Below are 18,510 nucleotides of genomic sequence, written 5' to 3' on the forward strand. Positions count from 1 at the left end.
GGGGGGGTGGACAGGTGGATGGGTGGATGGATGCATGCATGCACAGATGGGCAGAAACGCCATGTGCTAGATAATGAGAAAACAATGAGGAACAAACTAATTTCAGGAGAGACATCTGGGCTGAACTCAGGGTAAGCCAGAATCTTGCTGCCCATGTGTCTGGATTCAGGGATACGCAGGAGGAGCTTGGGAATGGGCCACAGAAGCTGATGCTGGCCGAACGCAATCCACATCACAAAGAGAGCTCAGGGTGAGGCTCATCTGAACTGAAAGGGGCTCTAGCAACTGGGGAGGAAGAAGCAGCAGCATGGAATCTCAGCAGGAGATGGCAACAGTCAGCGCTGCTCCCTGACCTCTGGCTGAAGACGGTGACCCAGGCATTCTGCACAGCTCCCTGTCCTTTCGCTTCCTGGCACCATGTGTGTGTCCTGTTCGGCTCCCCCAGCTGAGGCTGCACCTCCCACAGTGGCTGGCACTGAGAAAGACCTGGATGGCTAAAGCTGCCCATCAGGAAGCACCCCCTCCTGGGTATGCCCTCTCTGCTCCTGTCCTGAAGCCAGCATCCCTGTACAGGGTCTACTCACCCAGAGGTAGCCTTGAGGAAGGGACGTGCTCACTGCTGAGAAGCCCAGCAAAGGACAGTTGACAGGACTGTGCACCAGGGCCCCAAGCTGTGGAGAGAGAGGGTATGGGAGGACTTGCTGAGCCTTCAGTGAGCAGTTCATGGGGGATTCCTGAGGGTGGGGCCAGGATGGTCCTCACACCACGTATGTGCTCATCATGCGTCTAGAGGCTCCGGCCAAAAGGGGCCTGAGTGATGCTCTGGATCAGCCCAGGGTTGGTGGAGAGCCACCACGCCCCACCCACCCTTACTTCGCCAGTGGAGATGAGGCCCACCAAGGGCAGGGGACTGTCCTAGGTCACAGGGGAGATGAGTGAGAGGGCCCAGCCTGTGTATGCTCCTTCCTTAGCCTCCTGCATCCCTCGAAGAATGATGTCCTGATCCAGAACCTCCCTGTAGAGAAGCCCACCGAGACCAAAGGGCCAGCAGCCCTGCACAGGCAGCATCCACAGGCTAAGGGTTTGGTCACCAGCTGTCACTGACAGCCACCAGCTGCTTGCTGTTCTGTGGCACCTGCTGCCGCATGCCCCAAATGGGTGGCCTCTGTGCCAGAGCAGGACCTGGCCAGTCTTGTCTCCAGCCAGGACAGTGGTGAGGACAGAGCTCACCACAGCTGGGGTGCTGGAGGAGGAAAGCCCCACCGAGGGCCTTTTTTGGGCTCATGCTGCCCTCTGCTGGTACTGCAGGCCCCGGCCGGCCCCAGCTCTGTCACAAAATGTCTAAAGGCTGCGGGTAAGAGGCCCAAAGAGGTCACCTCACCCGGCCTCCTCGGGCAGAGGTGGCCAACTTGTGACTCATTGGGGGACACTACAGGTTCAAGGTCTCACGGCAAGATGGGATAGAGGCAGGGCTAGCATTCAAACTCTTCATTCCTGGCCCATTGCCCATTCTAAGCCAAGCACCGAGTTAGAAGCCTCAGTGCTCTGGGGTCCCACTACTGCCTGGTGACATGGGCCCTCACACCCTAGCGGAAGGCTACCCCAGCCCTGGCCTTGTGAGCTTCCTGTCTGTTTTGCTCCTTGGTGGCGGCAGTAGGGGAAGGGGAGTACCCGCCCTCCTACCAGGCTGGCACATGTCTCCTCAGAGGGGGGAGGGCCCCCCGGAGCCTGGCTCAGATACTTCCAGGGCAACTCCAGGGGGCCCCAATGTCAGCTGAACCCACAGAGCCAGACCCAAGATGAAGCAAAGGCACAAATGGCCCTAGATGAGCAAGGCCTGTTCACCTGTGCCAGCAAGCGGGCTTCCCAAAACCAGCCAGAGAAAGAAAGCCACCAAGTGTTGGGTGCAGCCAACCTGGCTCCAGCCCCAGCTTTGGGGCTACAGCACTGAATTGCAAGTAAATCATGTGTAAAGCCCCCATGTGTAAAGCGGGGACTCCGGCTCCTCAATGGGACAGTGACAGGGCCCTGGTAGTGCCCAGAGCTGGACTTCTGGCACCTGGTGGCTGCTAAAACTTACAGGGACTTCTCTGGGGTGCCCTAGCATTTCACACCCCCAGCCATTTAATCAGCAGAGTAATACCACGGGAGAGGTGCCACAGATAAGCAACTGTGCTAGCAAGGTGGGTACCCACGGCCCTGAGGTGGACACAACTTGACTCTCTTCCTTCCCAAAGGTTCACATATGTGAAGCTTAGACCCCAGGCTGGCTGTGTTGAGGCGGGGGCAACCTTTGAAAGCTGGAGCGCGGAGGGAAGTGGCGAAGATGAACCGTGGGCAAGCTAAATGATCATGTCCTTGCACACCCTAGTTAGTTCCTGAGAGTGAGCTATTATAAAAAGAACCAGCCTGGCCCCCGAAGCTCCCCAGCCTCTTGTCTGGCCACGTGATGGCTCCAAGCAGCCCTTACAATGCCATTACCCCCAGATGTCACAGCGGCTGCCTGACCTTAGATTTCCAACCTCTAAGGCTGAGCTGAATCAACCTTTCTTCTTTATAAGTAACCAGCCTCAAGTACTTTATCATCACAAAAGAAAATGGACTAGGACGCTCATCAATGGTACTTCTGGCTAATGGAGGCCAGTGACAATCTGAACAGAGGCTGCAAGGCCGGGAGCTGGGTCCTGAGCAGCCTGGACCCTCTGCTGATCAGGGCTATGTCCCCTTTTTGTGTCATAGCACTCAGGTCTTCAGGTGCCCCAGAGAGGACAGTGTCCATACGCTCACTAGCCTGTTTGCAGGCCAGCTTGAGATGGACCTCAGCCCATGGGTGACTCAGCTACCCTCCTCTGGGCCCCCCAGGGATCCCTGCTGATCCTCTCTCCACTTCTAACAACCCGTTCCAGGGGCTTGGCACAGCCGGGCACGGGCACAGCATCCATCCACACTGAGAAGCCCCCTGCTGCTCCTCCTCTCACCCTGGTACCCTGTTCTCTGCCAGAGAGAGCCCAACACATCCTCAGCCCACAGGTAAGGGCCTGCCTGGTCCTGTCCACACCAGTAAGGGCTGCCACAGTCCTCCCAGGGAAGTGGGCTCAGCTCCTGGCTCCACAGGGCTGCCTGGGAGTTGCCACTGAGTGGGAGGGAAGCCTGGTACTGCAAAAAAAAAAAAAAAAAAAGAGCAGCAGAACCACTGCTGTCATCTCCCAGCTAGCTTTGGCTTTAAGTATTGTATTAATAATTAAAATGTTACCTAAGAGGGCCAGCAAGACAGCTCAGTGGACTAAGCGCCTGCTTAGGCAAGCGCAGAGATCAGGGTTCGATCCCCAGTCCTGCATGCCATGCTGGTCCCGCCCCTGGGGCATGCTGAGCTGGCCACCAAGTCCACCAAATCTGGGTTCGGTGGCATATACCTGTAATCCCAGAACTGGGGAGGCTGAAAACAAGAGGATCACTAGAAGTCTGAGCTGCGTAGTGAGACCTAGTACCAAATACATAAAATGATACTTAAGGTCCCCATAGAGACTACGGGGAGACTGCTTTGCTTCTCTGGCAGCAGTGAGTGCTTCTTTGCCTTTCCCTGACCCTAGCCTTGGCCTCCTTGTTTCACCTGGGCACTGTCACATCATGTCCCCTGCGCTACCCTCAGGACCTGCCCCTCACTAGCCACCTATACCTTTCTGGTCCACAGCTCTGTCACACAGTAGCCAGAAGGAGATGCAGGATCATCAACACAGACATCACACAGTGTCGGTCCAGGGCTCAAAGCATCCGGGGTTCTTAGTGCTCTAAGAAAGGAATCCAAACCTTGGAGGCTGCCGGGGTCCCACTGAGCTGGCCTACCCGCTGACCTCACTGTCCACGGCTATGGTGTGAGCGTCCCCTCCAAAACTCAGGCCGAGGCTGAATCGCCATTGTAAGGGGACAGTGTTAAGAGGTGGGGTCTTTCAGACTGAATTAGGCCACGAGAGCTCTATGCCTCCCACGTGGGTTAGGGCTTTAGCACAGCGGTGGATTCCTGCAGAGAAACCCGTCCTGCCTGTCTACGTCCCTCCTCCAGTGCTGCAGCCTGAGGCCCTCTCCCAATACCAATGCCACACCCCAGGCTTCCCAGTCCCCAGAACCATGAGCCAAGGCAACTTCTATTCTTTGCAAGGCACCTGGTCTCAAGCATTCTGTCGCAGAACCAGAAAACAAACTAGAACACCTCCCAGCTAACCAAAGGAATCCATGCTGGCTTCTCCAACTGCGGAGACAGAAACCTCCATACGGATCTGTTTCTTTGGAATATTTTTCCCATGGGCCCTCCCTGGGCCCTTCTTGCCATGTGGGTGTCAGTAAAATGCCACCTCCTCCAAGGAGCCCTCTGGGAAGCTCCCAGCTCGGTGGCCCCGCCTGTGTCACTGGTTTGTATTCCTGCACATCATTCTGCTTCCCGTTCTTGTTGGCTGGGCTATTGCTGGTTCTTCTCGCTAGACTGAAAGCCCCATGGGGAATCTTGTGTGTCTCAGTTGCCACTGTAAGCCCAGTGTCCAGCACACAGTAGGTGCTCAAAAATTATTTATGAATGGACAAATGAATAAATGAATGAACGAACTTACATCTCAAGGGCATTTCTTTCAGCTGTTTAGAGCCCCAGTCTACACCCAGCGGCAAGTCTCCTGGTACTATTTATCTGGCCTGGGTCCCATGCTTGCTGTCCTATCCCCAGAGCTGAGATGTCCTCATCTGCTTGGGAGACGATGGACAACAGCTGCTCCAGACGGAAGGTGAGCTCTGCCAGGACATAAGGGACAGACGACCAGAGGGGACTGAGCTTTCTTGTCTGGAAAATCAGGGTCACCTCTCTGAGCTTTCATGTCTAAACTGAGATAGCTACTGAAACATCTGCCCAAAGCATTATTTTAAACATAAGGACAGGAAAATGACAGCAAAACACCATTGTTGAGCGCGGTGGGGGCTTTGCAGACAGAGGGACAATGTGGTGCCCGTGCCAAAGCCAGCTCCAGCTGGCAGCACTGTAAAGGGTCCAACCTGCAATGTCTGGCACGGCCACCGTGGCATCCTCTGCAGTCAGGCCACCAGCAGATGAGATCATTGCTACCTGTCACCTCAAAATAACGGAATTTTCTGCTCGTGTGACCCATGCTGGCCATGCACACCACCACCACCACCACCCCAATTTTTTTGGTGAGAAAACTAACTCAGGGAGCCACCACAAACCCTGATCCACTGGGTCAGTCAGCAAGCGACAGGCTGGCACTGGAACCTGGGCCATCCCAGCTGCTGTGGGCACCACCTGGAAACTGATTCCCCCCGATAAGGGGGCACTGCTGCCTTTGTGTGAATCCACTCACCTGCAGGTTAAGGGCCCGGGAGGAGAAGGCAGGCACACAGCAGGCCAGGATCGGGCACCAGAACGGGGCTTTGCTCTTCCTGTCCTCATCCGGACACAGCCAACCTGGCTGGTTCTCCTCCCCTACAGCAAGAGGAAAGGGACACTGATCAGAGTCTGGGGACCAATCCAGCAGACAGCAGCCACCCAGCCTAGGAAGGGGATCACTGCAGCCCCCAGAGACCCAGTGGTCACTTGGCCCGGTGGCAACTGGCTGCAGATTCAACTTAGGAGTTTCCAACTTCATGCTGGTGTGACAGTGAGGCATACTTGGCAAACCCTGTGCTGCGAAGTTGCTCTCCCCACCCCACCCCCCGGGCTACGGCTATATGGCTCGGGGCTCTAGCCTGATGCAAGAACCGCAGCTCTAAGTCGGAACCGAGACCTGGTAGTGCGCTGGCTTCAGGGAGTTTTCAACATCATGTTTTGAGTTTGGGGTTCCCAGCATGTGTACGCAACCCCCATCTACAAGTGTCCATGAGATACACAGCGCTTTGTTACAAAACAGGCGCCTCGTGCTCAGTTCTGCCCAGCGCAGGGCTACTTACTAGACACGTGCAGGTCGCGCTGTGGATCGCATGTTCAGTAGGTCTCGTATAATAAACGCATTTTTCACTCATGGCATTTTAAGCTGACAGTGCGCGTTCTGGGAATCACCCAATCAGAAACCAAGGAGCATGCGCATTCTCCACTGTCTTGCTAGCTTGTCTCGTTTTCCTCTGTGTGAGCACACAGGTGTGGGAACACGTGCACATGCGTGTGGAAGCGGGCTCCGCTGCCACAGTGGCGCTCAGTGAAGGCCCAAACCTTCCACCCCGCTTCCTACACAACATCCCACCTGCTCACACAGAGCCACACTAATTCACCTGGCGCGCAGGCAGCCTCTGCTCCCACAGCCTCACTCTGCAGGTGTGACCCCGTGCCCACTGCCGTGAACCAGAACCCACACGGTTATCACTGATACGAGACACCGCTGGCTCCAACAGAGAAGGGTTGGACACGTGTGAGCGGTGGTCACTGTGAGGCCAGCTCCGCGCCTGTGTGCTGCAGGCACCTGAGAAATACCACCGCCACCCAAGTCGGCTTCTGGGTATCTGCCTCGCTGGAGGGGCTGGGCAAGGGACCGTGTGAATTTGACGGGGAGCAGAGACGTAGGACTATCAGCCGTACCAACTCCCCAAGCATTGACTCGTTCCCTGCAACATGGGCTGGAGGTGGCCACAAAATCTGTCCCCTGCCACAGTAAAGGGAAGAGGGTAGGCTGATGCAGAGGAGACCATCAGGGAAACGACGACCCAGCACAGGGAGGTCAGTCACCCTGACAGAACCTCCACACTTCAGTGTGCACAGTCCCAGGCACTCTAACAGCCCCACAGGGCGTGGGGTGGGCATAAGTCTACCCCAGTCTACGCTAGGCAAACAACAGGAAGAAGCCAAAGGAAGGGGCAGGCGCCAGGAGACCAACACACGGGTGCTCAGTGTCCTGGGCACCGCTGTTCTCGATGGCCCAGTGCTGTGTCACGTCCACCCCGGTGCTTCCTGGGCCAGCTCCCACGTGGTAAATAAAGATGGGCAGTGTCTAAGAGACTGCCCCTGCCCCTGTCTAAGGAACGTCCCAGCCGGCTGCCCTGCTTGCCAGGCGCCACCTGACAGCTCCAAGCCGGCCCGCTGTTCCCGCCAATCTCACCCAGCAGGTCCCGGGTGGTCGTTGCGCATTTCTTCTCCCCCTGCCCCCCGAGCCAGAGCCATCCAGCTCGGGCAATTTATTATCATATATATATTTTTTAATGATCTGACCTTCTTCCAGATGGCGCCTTCCCTGCCTGCAACCGGGAACGTTAAAAGAAAATGAAGTTGTCGCTCCCCATCTGCCACTGCCACCGTTCCCACCACAAAACCAGCACGGCTGAGACCAAATTAGAAGGCTGCTGCTGCTAATAAATTGAAAGCCCGCTTGGGATAAGTGACATTAAGAACTGGCACCCATGGCAAGGCTGTGATTTCTGAGCGATGGTAAGTGGGAACCTATTTAGCAACTAGTGATGTCTGCCCAGCATGCCGGGGGCAGAGGGGGGGAGCTCCAGGGATCAGAGTGCCCCCTGCCCTCAGAAGAGTCCACTCCCACATGTCAGAAGGGGCCCACAAAAGTCCTAACCTGGACTCTGTATTGCTGTGTGACACGCAAGCAGGAACTTAGCCTCTCTGAGACAGCTGCCTTATTGCAAACATGGGAGGAGTGATTCTATTTGGAGCCATGAGCACTGGGACGAGAGTCTGCAAAGCCTAGCGCATGCTGGGCCCTCAAGAGACAGTGGCCACTGCAGCCATCCTCCTTGCCGTCCACAATATGTCCTGTGGTACCAGACGTTGGCTCAGCCCCCTCCCGCCCCGTCTCCCAGCCCGCTGAGCTCAGGAGACGCTGTCCCTTTACTGTCACCGCTGCCCCTGTAGATGGCCAACTACTCTGCTCAGAATCCCACCCCCGCATCACAAGGCTCTGCGGGGACCAGGCTGGCAGGGCCTCAGCAAGGTTCTCCCTTGCCCGCCCCACCCAGACAGACCCCAGTGCTGACTAGGCCACATCTCCCAGGGGGTAAACCGGGGTCTGGCTCCACGGCCAACCTCATCTCTAGGGGAACGGCACCAGCACCTTCAGTCCCGGGCCTGGGCAAATCCCAGCACCAACCAAAGACGGTCTCCAGGGTTAAGGAAGATGAAGCCGCAAATGGTGGTACAGGCCACCTCAGCACACTGGGAAGCTGAGGCAAGAGGATCCCAAGTTCAAGCCCAAGTCCAAGAGCTTAGCAACTTAGCAAAACTGCCTCAAAATTTAAAAAAAAAAAAAAAAAAAAAAAGGGAAAGTGAAGAGGGCTGGGGAGGGAGCTCACTGAAAATGCCGAATCTAGTCTCCAGCACTGCAAAAAAGAAGAGAAAGAGGATAAAAGGTTGTTCAGGAGCTGGCGTGGCCCAGGCCATGACCATCCGTGCGTGAACTTAGGTCCTACTGTGAAGACTGCAGGCTGGAAAATGGAACCCGGTCATGGAGGCCCTGGTCCTGCTACCTCATAGGTGCACCCTGGCATGATGCCACACCAGGGCCATGGGGAGATGGGAGCATGGACCGTGGCGGGGGAGGCTCCAGGGGCCCACTGGGTGGAAGGCCAGGGATGTGCTGCCTTGCTCTGGGGGTACAGAAGGGGGGCCCAGGGGTTCCTGCCCTCCTGTCTTCCATGGACCACAATCTTGGTATGCTGCACTCAGAGAAGGGGAAAGAAAATACAACAAAGAAATAAAATACAGCGAAGGAAGCACATCCTTGCTGAAGAGACGTTTTTAACATATTCTACCTCTAGCGGGCTCCTATTATCCCCCAACCCCAGGCACTGCAGATTTAAAATAAAATAAAAAAAAAAAAAGCAGCAAAATAAAAGGAACAAATTATTCAAGCCCCAGGGGGACAGAGACATTCAAATCAGATTTCAAATGATTCTCCTCCCATTAAAACTTTTGCTGCAGTGAAACTGCGCAAGATGAAGCGACTTTGCTGTTGAAGAAAGCAACCGCGCCCTCGGCCGGGAGTGTCTGCCAGGCCAGGCCCCACTGGGCACAGCGGCTGAGCCCCAACAGGGCACTGCCCACCTGGACAGCAGGTGTAGGCAGGCCGGGGAACTCAGGCAGAGAAGTGGCCTGGAGCCAGAAACCCCAGAATGCTCGGAATCACTCACAACCCTTTCTCCACCCTCCAGAAGTGGCCCTGGCAACCCAGAAAGCTGTGACTGACTGAGTAGAGGCCTCTGGCGTCCGGCTCTCCGGGCTTTGATGAGTAGCTTCCCAGCAACCCCAGAACAAGTCCCGGAAGCCTCTTCTCCTTGCTTTCTGGAAACACCACACCCTGCCCCACTGCTCGGCCTTCTGTCCCCACCCCAGGCCCTTTGCACTTGCAGTTCCTGAGCCGGGCTCACTTTGCCCAGATCCCTGCCTGGCATCCGCAAGCCCTCCAACAGCAGCCCCAGGCTCAGTGACAGCCACATAACCCCGTTCTACCCTCCTCACAACACAGCCGCCTCCATGTTTAGCCTCCACCTGACCCTCATCAGTGGACACTCCTGGACAGCAAGACCTTCCCAGGGCTTGTCACTGATCCCCACACTGGAAATTACTGCAGAGACTCAATAAGTAGGGTTTTTAACTTAATGAAAGCCAGCAATAAAGGTCCTGACTTCTTTCCAGAAATGTTTAAAAACCTACCAGAGATATATAATTATCTATAAAAAGATCACACCAGAAACAGAGGCAAAAACAAAAGACGGCCCCTCCTGGTGGGACTTAGCAGATGGGACTTCTAGCACATTGCATGACAGCTCTGGCTGCCAGAAAACAGACCTTTTGTCAATTCCTAAACTGGGCGACAGTGACACTGGCACCCCAGGAGCAATGGTAGTCACATAATGAATGTGCCTGGGCAGACTGGCTCCCTTGACTGCAGAGAGCAGGGCAAACAGGGCTGGAGACCCAGCCCAGGCCAGATGCATGCGTGTCCCTCCTGTTGTGTGACCACGCACACGTCCATGTGCCTTCCTGGGCCTTGGAATCCCAAATGACAAAAAGGGGGTTCGCAGCAGGCCTACTTCAGGGGTACTGAACGTCAACTGAGTCCAGCCTACCTCTTTTGAAGTTGAGGGAGTGAGGGCTTTCTTGGGGTACAGTTCAGTGGCCACAAACCCCATGCTTGCTGATTTCTCACCTACTGGGGGGCAGGCAACTACCACTCCTGCCAGAGCCCAGAAAGCTTCATCTGCTTTACAGCACTTCGTTCTCCTCCCCCAGGGCCTCGGGGAGCACTCATTCCCTTTCCGTCCAGTCTCATCAATGCACAGATGGGGAAACTGAGGCTCAAAGAGGGCAAGTGACTACTGCGAGGTGGCCAAGCACAGCCTTCAGTGCCTTAGGCCCCTCCCCCACTCAGAAACCTCCTCCTCGCTGGCCCCACTCTGCACCCCACACGAGGCTGTACTCACGGAGTCCAATCTTGGCCAGATGCAACCTGTTGACCCAGGAGATCTTGCTCAGTGGACTGGGGGTGATGAAGACCACCATGAAGCTGATGGGGCGGCCAGACCTACAGCAAGCAGGGTGAGGGGTGGGGACGTGGGTGCAGGCACAAGGGACAGAGAGCCCTGCTCAGAGCCCGGATGCCAGCAGCCTGGCAAGGCTCACTGCTGACCTAGCAGGGTGCCCCCCCTCTGCCTTCTGTGGCCTGGGCTCTGTGCCTGGCAGACCTCAGACCACAGTCTGGTATGAGCAAAAAGACATGGCACAAGTGGGACTGACCCACAGCAGAGGCTGAGGGGCCTAACAGGCTGACCCAGGGCATCCACAGGGCGCTGTCCTCTCGTCCACTCGTTTATTGTCTTCCCATGAGCACCTACTGTGCGCCCGGTGCCATCCCAGGCCCAGCCCACTGTGGGCACACTCCTCCTGTCTCAGCACTCTCGCCCACCACAGCTCTGGGGAACGTCCCTGAGTGCCCCCCTCCACTGCAGCCCTCCCCACACATTGGTGCTCACTTGTCGGGCTTCCCAGGAAGCAGAAGCCTGAGGCGGCACTTGTTGGCCGAGTGGATCTCCTCCTCCTTCACCCGCAGCAGCCTCTGCAGGGCCAGGCACCAGTCCTGAGCTACGGTCATGTTCAGGTTCTAGGTGGAGAGCCAAGGGGGTCACTGCACGAAGACCCCACAGTGACCGCAGCGTCCCCGGAAGAGATGAAACGGGAAGCCCATTCCCAGAGCCACGCTGAGGAGGCCTACTCCTCAAGCTCTGGGATCCCGGCAGACCCCGTCAGAGGGGACACACCCTCCCAGCCAGCCCCAGGCTGCTGCACAGAGAACCAAAAGGCACCCCGCAGCTGGCCCTGCCTGACCCAAGCGAGAGGCTGCACACTGGACCTCTGCAACCTAAGCCTGGGCACACAGGGCTGCGGGGCCCCGGGACCCACCTGGTAGGTGCCATGCAGCGTGCTGACCAGCAACGTTATCTGCTCCACCACGGCCAGGTCCTTCTGCAGATCCTGCAGCTCCTGGAAGAGGCGCGGGGGACCCAGGTACACCTTGTCTGGGCAGAGAAGAGACCCAGCTCAGCCTTGCAGGGGGACAGTGCCACCACAGAGCCAAGTATCCATCATAGTAAAAACTAGGAGCAGTCACCCTGGGGAAGTGGCATAGGGGACGCTGAAGGACACATGTGCAGGGTTTACCCAGACGGAGTGTGCCGGCCAGCTGGGAGATGCATCTGCTGGGGGAATTCTAACATGGGGAGCAGGCTGTGCTCAGTCTGAACAGAGGGCCTAAGGCGACCCTGTGACCAGGACCAGCTGCACCCGGACAGCTGAGGAGCCCTCCAGGGGCCAGGAGTGTGCTGCATGTGGCCAAGAGTAAGAATAGCATGTGCAAAGACACTGTGGCTTGTGGCACTCTGCCGTGCCAAGACGCCCTGAGGGCTGGGGCTGGCAAGAGCAGATGCGGAGGACCAGCTGTTTTTAGCTGGTCATGGACTCTCAGGCTGAGTCTTGTGGAGTCCCAGGGGAGGAGGAGCGGCCTCGCCCACGTCAGCAGGTGCGTACCCTGTGTGTCCTATCCCCAGATATGGTGACTCTGAGGCCCCCTGCTGCATGGTGTCAGGGCTTCTGGGGACCTGAAGTGGGGTCAGTGCGGCTGGCTGCCGGCTGCGCAGCAAAGAGCCGGCTGGGTTAGAAGGTCAAGGACACGTTGACGCCACATGAAGGGCGAGGAGGGGCTCTGTGGGACACCAGGGGGGCACAGGTGGGAAACGAGGCTCACAGAAGGTGCCTGGTAGGGTGGGCCCGGCCCCACGGGACCCTGCTCTGCAAGAGCGAGACGGCCATACTGTGAGCAGTTTGGATTCGGCACAACGATGTCATCTGTCACATTAAATTAATGCTCTTAATGGGAACTTTATTGTCTTGCAGCTTTATTTTTATTCAATTTGCGATGTTGTTTTGGTTTTATAGTTGTTCAAGAGCCATAAGCATGAGAAGCTGATTACATGGAGCTTCATATTTGTACATATTTGAATAACAACATAACAAAAAATGAGCCGGGGCCAACCGGGTTCAGCAGAACCTCCCCTCCCGTCCAAGGGAGATGCAGCCTCTGGTGCCAGATGCAGGCTCTAGTGTGAGGAATGGGGAGGATGATGGGGGCCCAAAGCAATGCCCCATGGTGAGCCAGAGGAGCGGGAATCAGGTCTGTGGGGGCCCCCAAGAAAGGCAAATGGTGGAGCACCTTTCTGGCTCTCTCTGCCTTTCAGGTTTGGAGGTGGCCCCATGGTGCCCTTCAAGGGCTCCCCAAGCAGCCTGGACTAGGTGGAGGGGCAGAGAAGGGAGAAGAGGAATGAACCCCAAGCATCTCCCACCTTGTGAAAGTGCCCTGGGCATAGCACCTCCACCTGCCAGTCCTGCACGGCAGCACCCTGCACCCCAGGCTCCAGCCCAGGGGATGTCATAGACAAGAACTCGTCCCAGCCCTCAGCACGGAGGCCGGGTCCTGGCCCAGCCTGAAGTCATACAAGGCGGCTCAGAAGAAGGTGCACCATAAGGGCACAGGGACAGCGACAGGGTGACAGGAGGACACAAGCTGGGCCCACTGCCCACCCTGGGACCCAGTGGGTGGGGAGAAAAGCAGGATGCAGATGGGGGCTCCAGGACAGCCCCCAAGAGCAATGAGAGGGAGTGGAGTGGGGGCACACACAGAGCTGATGCGCATTTTCAAGAGCCAGCTCTGAGAACAACAGAGGAACAGGAAGGGGACAAAGGTGGGGGAGGGAAAGCAGCCAGGAGATGGCCTGGAGGCACAGGGCACCCTGGCTCAGACCAACACGGAGCGCTGCCAGGCAGGCACCTTGAGTGAGGCCTTCTGTTCCCTCCAGCAACCACCTCTGGGGCTCATTGAGGTACCAAAGGGCCAACGCCCACCAGGACAGCAGCAAAGGCCAGGTGGGAAGCGGAAGTCACCCTTCCACTCAGTCCTATGCACGTACAAGGTTGACACAGGTGGGACTGAAAGTGTGCAGGCCTGGGAGCCAGCAAGAGCCCTTGGGCGCAGGCCCCTGGGTAGGCTGGGACAGGTGGCACAGGGGCAGTGGGAAGCGGGGACACTCACTCTGGGCCTGGCCTGAGGTAGAGGCCTTCTTGGCACCTGCATGCTGGATGAGCACGTTGTCCTTGTCGTAGGCACCACCGTCCTGGCCCACTTCTACCACCTGCACCTGGGGCAGCGCTGTGTTCCACTTCACCACATACTTGGGGCCCAGGGGCACCAGGCTGCTGATCTCCAGCTGGCCCCTGGAGGGACAGAAAGGATGGACCCTGCAGAGCTGCCGTAGCCAGCCTGGAGACAGCTGAGCCCACTTCCGTGCACCCCAGTCCAGCGCTTCAGCACACCAGCTCAGCCAGGCTTCGTGCAGCCCAAGCACACCGGCCCTCAGGCCACTTCCCAGCGGGGCAGAGCGGGAAGCCTTGCCAGGGAACCAGCACCAGGGCACACAGGCCCAGCCCAGAAACAGAACCACACCCCCTCAGCCCCGGAGCCCCCAAACCTCCTACCTGTGGTTGGCAGGCCTGAGGAAAAAGACAAAAGGGAAGGAAGGTTGTTACTGTGTTCAGACAATTCCTATGGGGGCCGAGGCCAGCTGGGGTGGCCACAGGGCTGGACATCAGGAGTGGAAGGAGGGACAGTCCTGGACAATCACAACAACAGAGACCACGGGGCAAAGAGCAGACCACAGAGAGGGCCTTGCCCCTGGAATGGGCCTGCTGTCATCTCTGACGCTCATAAGAGCCCAGCCAGAAAGCTTATAAGACCCAAACAAGGGAACTGAGGCTCAGCCAGGTCACATGACTCAGGCAGCTCATCTAGGGGGGCCTCCTCAAAACTAAACCACTGGCCCTAACTCTGCATGCTGCGCCAGACCCCAAATCACACGCAGCAGGGAGGGCATCATTGTTCCCACTGTCCCTAGGTATCTGGGAGGGGTGAAGGAAAGAGCCTGCCCTGGGTGGTGTCTACACCCATCTGAGGCAGAGGCTTCCTCTCCCGAGGGCCTGTGGGGCTGGGTGCTGTCCAGAGCTGCTGCTCCGTGTGTACTCACTGCATCAGCAGACAGGTGGATGGTGGCGGATGTGGCCACGCCACCCTGCCTGCTCCCCTGCCAGGACCTGAGGTCCTGGCCACAGATGACCCCCCCACTAGGTGGCCACGCACAGGAGCGCATGAGCTGATTCTGGGTGCAGCGTCTCTGCCAGCTCAGCATGCGCCTCGCCACTTCCCCAGCAGGCCGTGGCCACTGGCACAAAGGCGGAAGAGCTGGGCTGGGCCCAACATTCACCCTCCACTGAGGACAGTGCTCCCTCACTCACACTGACTGTCATTCTTGTTGCCACAGGTCTATTTCCGGGTGTTTTCTAACCTGTTTACCTTCTCCCCGGAGCCTGCTAGAATGGGCACAGCTAGAATTCTCCAGGGGCCATACCCCGGACATCAACAGGGCCAAGTAGGGGACACACGAGTGGGCCAGGCGGGGCCACTGAGAGTGGCAGTGTGAGCCAGCATGCTGGGTCTCCCCACTTTCAGGTGAAGCCAACGGTCTCATGCTTCATGTGAACTCCCAAGGTAAGCAGAAGGCTACTGCGACACCTGGACCACCTTTCCCCAGTCCAAGACTCAGAAATCTCAGGCCGAGCTCAGCCTGACAGCCTGGTTCTGGGCATTTCTACAATCTCTGATCCAGAGCTGGAGAACCAAGCTCCTGAGGGCTGCAGATACTCAGGACTGTGGGGAAAAGAAACACCCCTCACTGGAAAAGTCCGGCAAGCTGAGCAGAGGAAGTCCACCTTGCATTAAAGGACACAGAAAAGAACCTCACACATTTCCAAATGGTCAAACCCCTGAAAGCTTCAGGCATTACAGAATGGACAGCTCTGTGTGCATGACAGTGACCTCCTGGGGCTGTCCTGATGGCCTCTCCAGGTACTTTCTAGCACCTGGTCACAGACCAGGCCGAGCGTGGGGATGAAGGGTCCCAGCCAACCGGCCCAGGCCCGGCCACTTACTTGAAGTTGATGTTGGCGCAGACCAACATGTCATTGAGCAGGAAGACTCTGCGCTCCTTGGACTTGATCAGCTGCCCACGGTCACCGTACACCGTCTCTGTCAGCGTCTCACACAGGAGTAATTGCCGCTGGCCAGAAGTCAACAGCTGGGGGAGGGGCACGGAAGGTCAACACCGGCACTGCAGCCAAGCGGGACCCAGATAGGACTGCTCAGACCACACAGTGAACAAGCACGGGACTGGGCCTGGCTGCCGAAGTCACAATGCCTGCTGCAACGGAAGAACACAGGCCCTGGCTCAGGTGTGACTGCGAATCTCGAGGCAGTGGTGACACATGATGACCAGGGCACAGGACCCTCCTACGGGCAGGCCTGGGAGAGCATGGTGGCACAGCTGGCACTGTGGGGGGCACACAGGGGACACTCCATAGGGAACTGCCATCCCTGCACAGCTGTCCATGGTGGCCCCAGCATGGAGAGGTACGGCCTCGGCCAGGGGCTGATCTCTGCTCAACAGCCCCGGCCCTTCTGGCTTTTGGCAGGCCAGGAACAGGCCTGCAGGTCAACAGTGCCCTCTCTGAGCAGGCCAAAGACCAAGTCCCCCACGGGCACTGGGGTCACCTTGGTTCCCCAACAGGGATCTTTTTGAGAAGTAGTAGCAAGAATCCAGCAAACTGCAGTCCCCAAACCTGAGACTGACGGCAGTTGTTCTCCCCTTCTTAGAACCCCACTGGCCAGGAGAAGACGGAGCACCCCACAGCCTCCCTGGAGACAGCACGCTGATCCCCAGACAATCACATCTCTCAAGTCAACACACAGCCAAAGATCCAAATGGTGCTGGCAGTGGCTGTGTGCCAGGCGCTGTGAGTGGCAGGCCAAACTGTCAGCAGTCCTGGGAGGCTTCCTCGATCCTCAGCTGAGGAAACTGAGGTTCAAAGGATAAGGGAGGGGGCCAAAGCCACCACACGATGGCATAGGAAGAGCCAGTCCACATGCACAGTGAAACTGGTGCCCTGTACAGTGCAAGCCAGAGAGCCCGCTGCTCACTCACAAGCAAGCTAGGGAGCCCTTGGGGTCCCCTGTAGGGCTCCCACCGATATTTCCACAAACACCTCAATGAGTTCATGAAAACACCACTTGGACTCCAAGGAGAACGGGCCCTCACTCCAGGCCGCCACTGTGCCAAGGCCTACCAGGGAAGAGGAAAGTCCCCTGGCTTCCTTAAATCATCCTCCTGCCCCTCGGGCAGATGAAAAGATAAAAAAAGGAAACCCGGATATTGCACCAATGTACCCCTGGAGGCCCTGAATCCGCTATTTTGAAATAGCACCACGGTTCCCTTCCAGGGAGCACCCGGTTTCATTTCCTCTTCTCGCTGGGTGATGGTGACAGGGCCATCATGGAACACGTCCCCAAAGGGGCCCCACTGTCCAAGGAGGGCCCTCTGGGGTGGGTGAGCCATCCGTGGTATAGTGGCATCACCAGTGTGGCACCTCCACGGCCCTCATAGCAGCACCACGCTCCTGTTTGGTTCACCGCTTACTTGGTGAAGGGGGAAACCGAGGCTGGGCCCATTGAGCCCCTGGCCCAATATCTAATGGGTCTCTCTAATCTCCACCCAACAACTACCACGCACTCCTGCCAGGCCTCCAGGGGGAGGGGGCAAGAGAACAGGACAGGGTGATGGCACGGGATTTATTTCCTGTCTCAGGGGGGCCCAGCTGGAGCCAAAGCTGGAAAAAACCACCTGGCAGCACAGGTGGCCACAGCCCTCTTCTCCAAACACATCCAAACTAGCAGGTGTGCGGGATGTGGCGTTAGGACCCTATCCCCCATGCTACCCTCAGGGACAGACCCAGGGGAGGCTTCCTCCTGAGCAGATCCAGATGCCTTAGGCCAACTGAGTCGCAGTGGGAGAAGGTGGTGGGGACCAAGGGGAGTGGGCAGCTCGGGAGGGCGGCATCACATAGGATGCGGCCAGTATGCCAGCTCTCCAGACCCCCTCCCCACCGAAGATCCACAAGTCTGAGCTTCATGGCACGGCTCCTGGTTTTTAAATGCTACCAACGACTTCCTTTTCTTAAAAAACACCATGTGGGGCTTAGAACACATCTGCCGCCTGAATCCATCCTGAGGCAGAGTGTCCGGAGATGTGTATGGCTGAGGCTTAGGCCTGCAAGGTCCCCCAGGGGACCCTGGCCCTGCCCCACTCTGCAGGCCTGCCGTGAAGGTCAGAGGGGTCATGCAGGCCAGAGGGCATCTGGACCAGCAAGTGCACTGCAGGAGTGAGCTGCCACACCCTGCTGTCCTCTGGGACACTAGGATCTCCTCCCCACGCACTGAGCTGCTGGCCAGCACCTTTGTTCTGTTTCCAGAATCCCAGAGGTTCCTGGTTCTTTCCCCAGACCGCAGCACTTTCCTGAGGCCCCACGCAATACCCCCTCCTGCAAGCTCAGCCCAAACCCTACGGGAGGAAGGTGGGGTGCCATATGGGGAAACAGAGGGACTAGTTTATCAGAGTGGTGGCCTTGAAAATAGGGTTCTCCACAGATTTGGGGGCAAGTTTCTCAAGATGGGGTTGGGGAGTCCTAGGAAGCAGGCCCAGGACCTCTCGTGCACTAGGCAAGCGCTCAACCACTAAGCTCCAGGCCCAACCTCAAGATTTTTGTACTAAGATGTCCCTAGGTGCCAACCCCGAAGCACAGCACAAAGCTTGCCTCTTTCCTTGTCCCCTGAGCTCTCTCTGGGTGTCACTGTGCCATCTTTCCTGTTCCCCAGAGGCCCAAGGCGTCACTGCTAAGAACTTTCCTCATTTTAAAGGGAGCAAATGTGGCTCAGAGAGGCTGAGGGATTCCCGTGAGGACAAACAGCAATGCCAGTGGCAAAACCCAGCCAGGGGTGTGTGTGTATTAAGGATCAAACTTCAAAGGCATGGGGGCTCTGCCACTGAGCTATGTTCCCAGCCCCTTCTATTTTCTTTTTTTTTTTTTAA

General features: G+C 57.3%; 1 protein-coding gene across 8 annotated transcripts in view; it reads right to left on the reverse strand.

Annotated features, from left to right (window-relative positions):
* Arhgef10l (Rho guanine nucleotide exchange factor 10 like) overlaps positions 1-18,510 on the reverse strand; it is a 136,753-nt gene that overhangs the window by 30,149 nt on the left and 88,094 nt on the right. For 6 of the 8 annotated variants that reach the window (XM_023722456.1, XM_004637681.3, XM_004637679.3 and 3 more), the window contains 8 exons: positions 15,521-15,666; positions 14,015-14,029; positions 13,572-13,753; positions 11,390-11,505; positions 10,963-11,090; positions 10,414-10,514; positions 5,358-5,479; positions 585-671 (listed from right to left, as the gene is read on the reverse strand). In XM_023722456.1, coding sequence (XP_023578224.1) covers positions 585-671; positions 5,358-5,479; positions 10,414-10,514; positions 10,963-11,090; positions 11,390-11,505; positions 13,572-13,753; positions 14,015-14,029; positions 15,521-15,666 — 897 coding nt within the window. The remainder of the gene's footprint in view (positions 1-584; positions 672-5,357; positions 5,480-10,413; positions 10,515-10,962; positions 11,091-11,389; positions 11,506-13,571; positions 13,754-14,014; positions 14,030-15,520; positions 15,667-18,510) is intronic. The other 2 variants (XM_004637682.2, XM_023722460.1) reach the window with 1 other exon arrangement.

The sequence above is a fragment of the Octodon degus genome, unplaced genomic scaffold, assembly GCF_000260255.1.
Source record: "Octodon degus isolate 3935 unplaced genomic scaffold, OctDeg1.0 scaffold00092, whole genome shotgun sequence".
Taxonomy (NCBI): Eukaryota; Metazoa; Chordata; class Mammalia; order Rodentia; family Octodontidae; genus Octodon; species Octodon degus.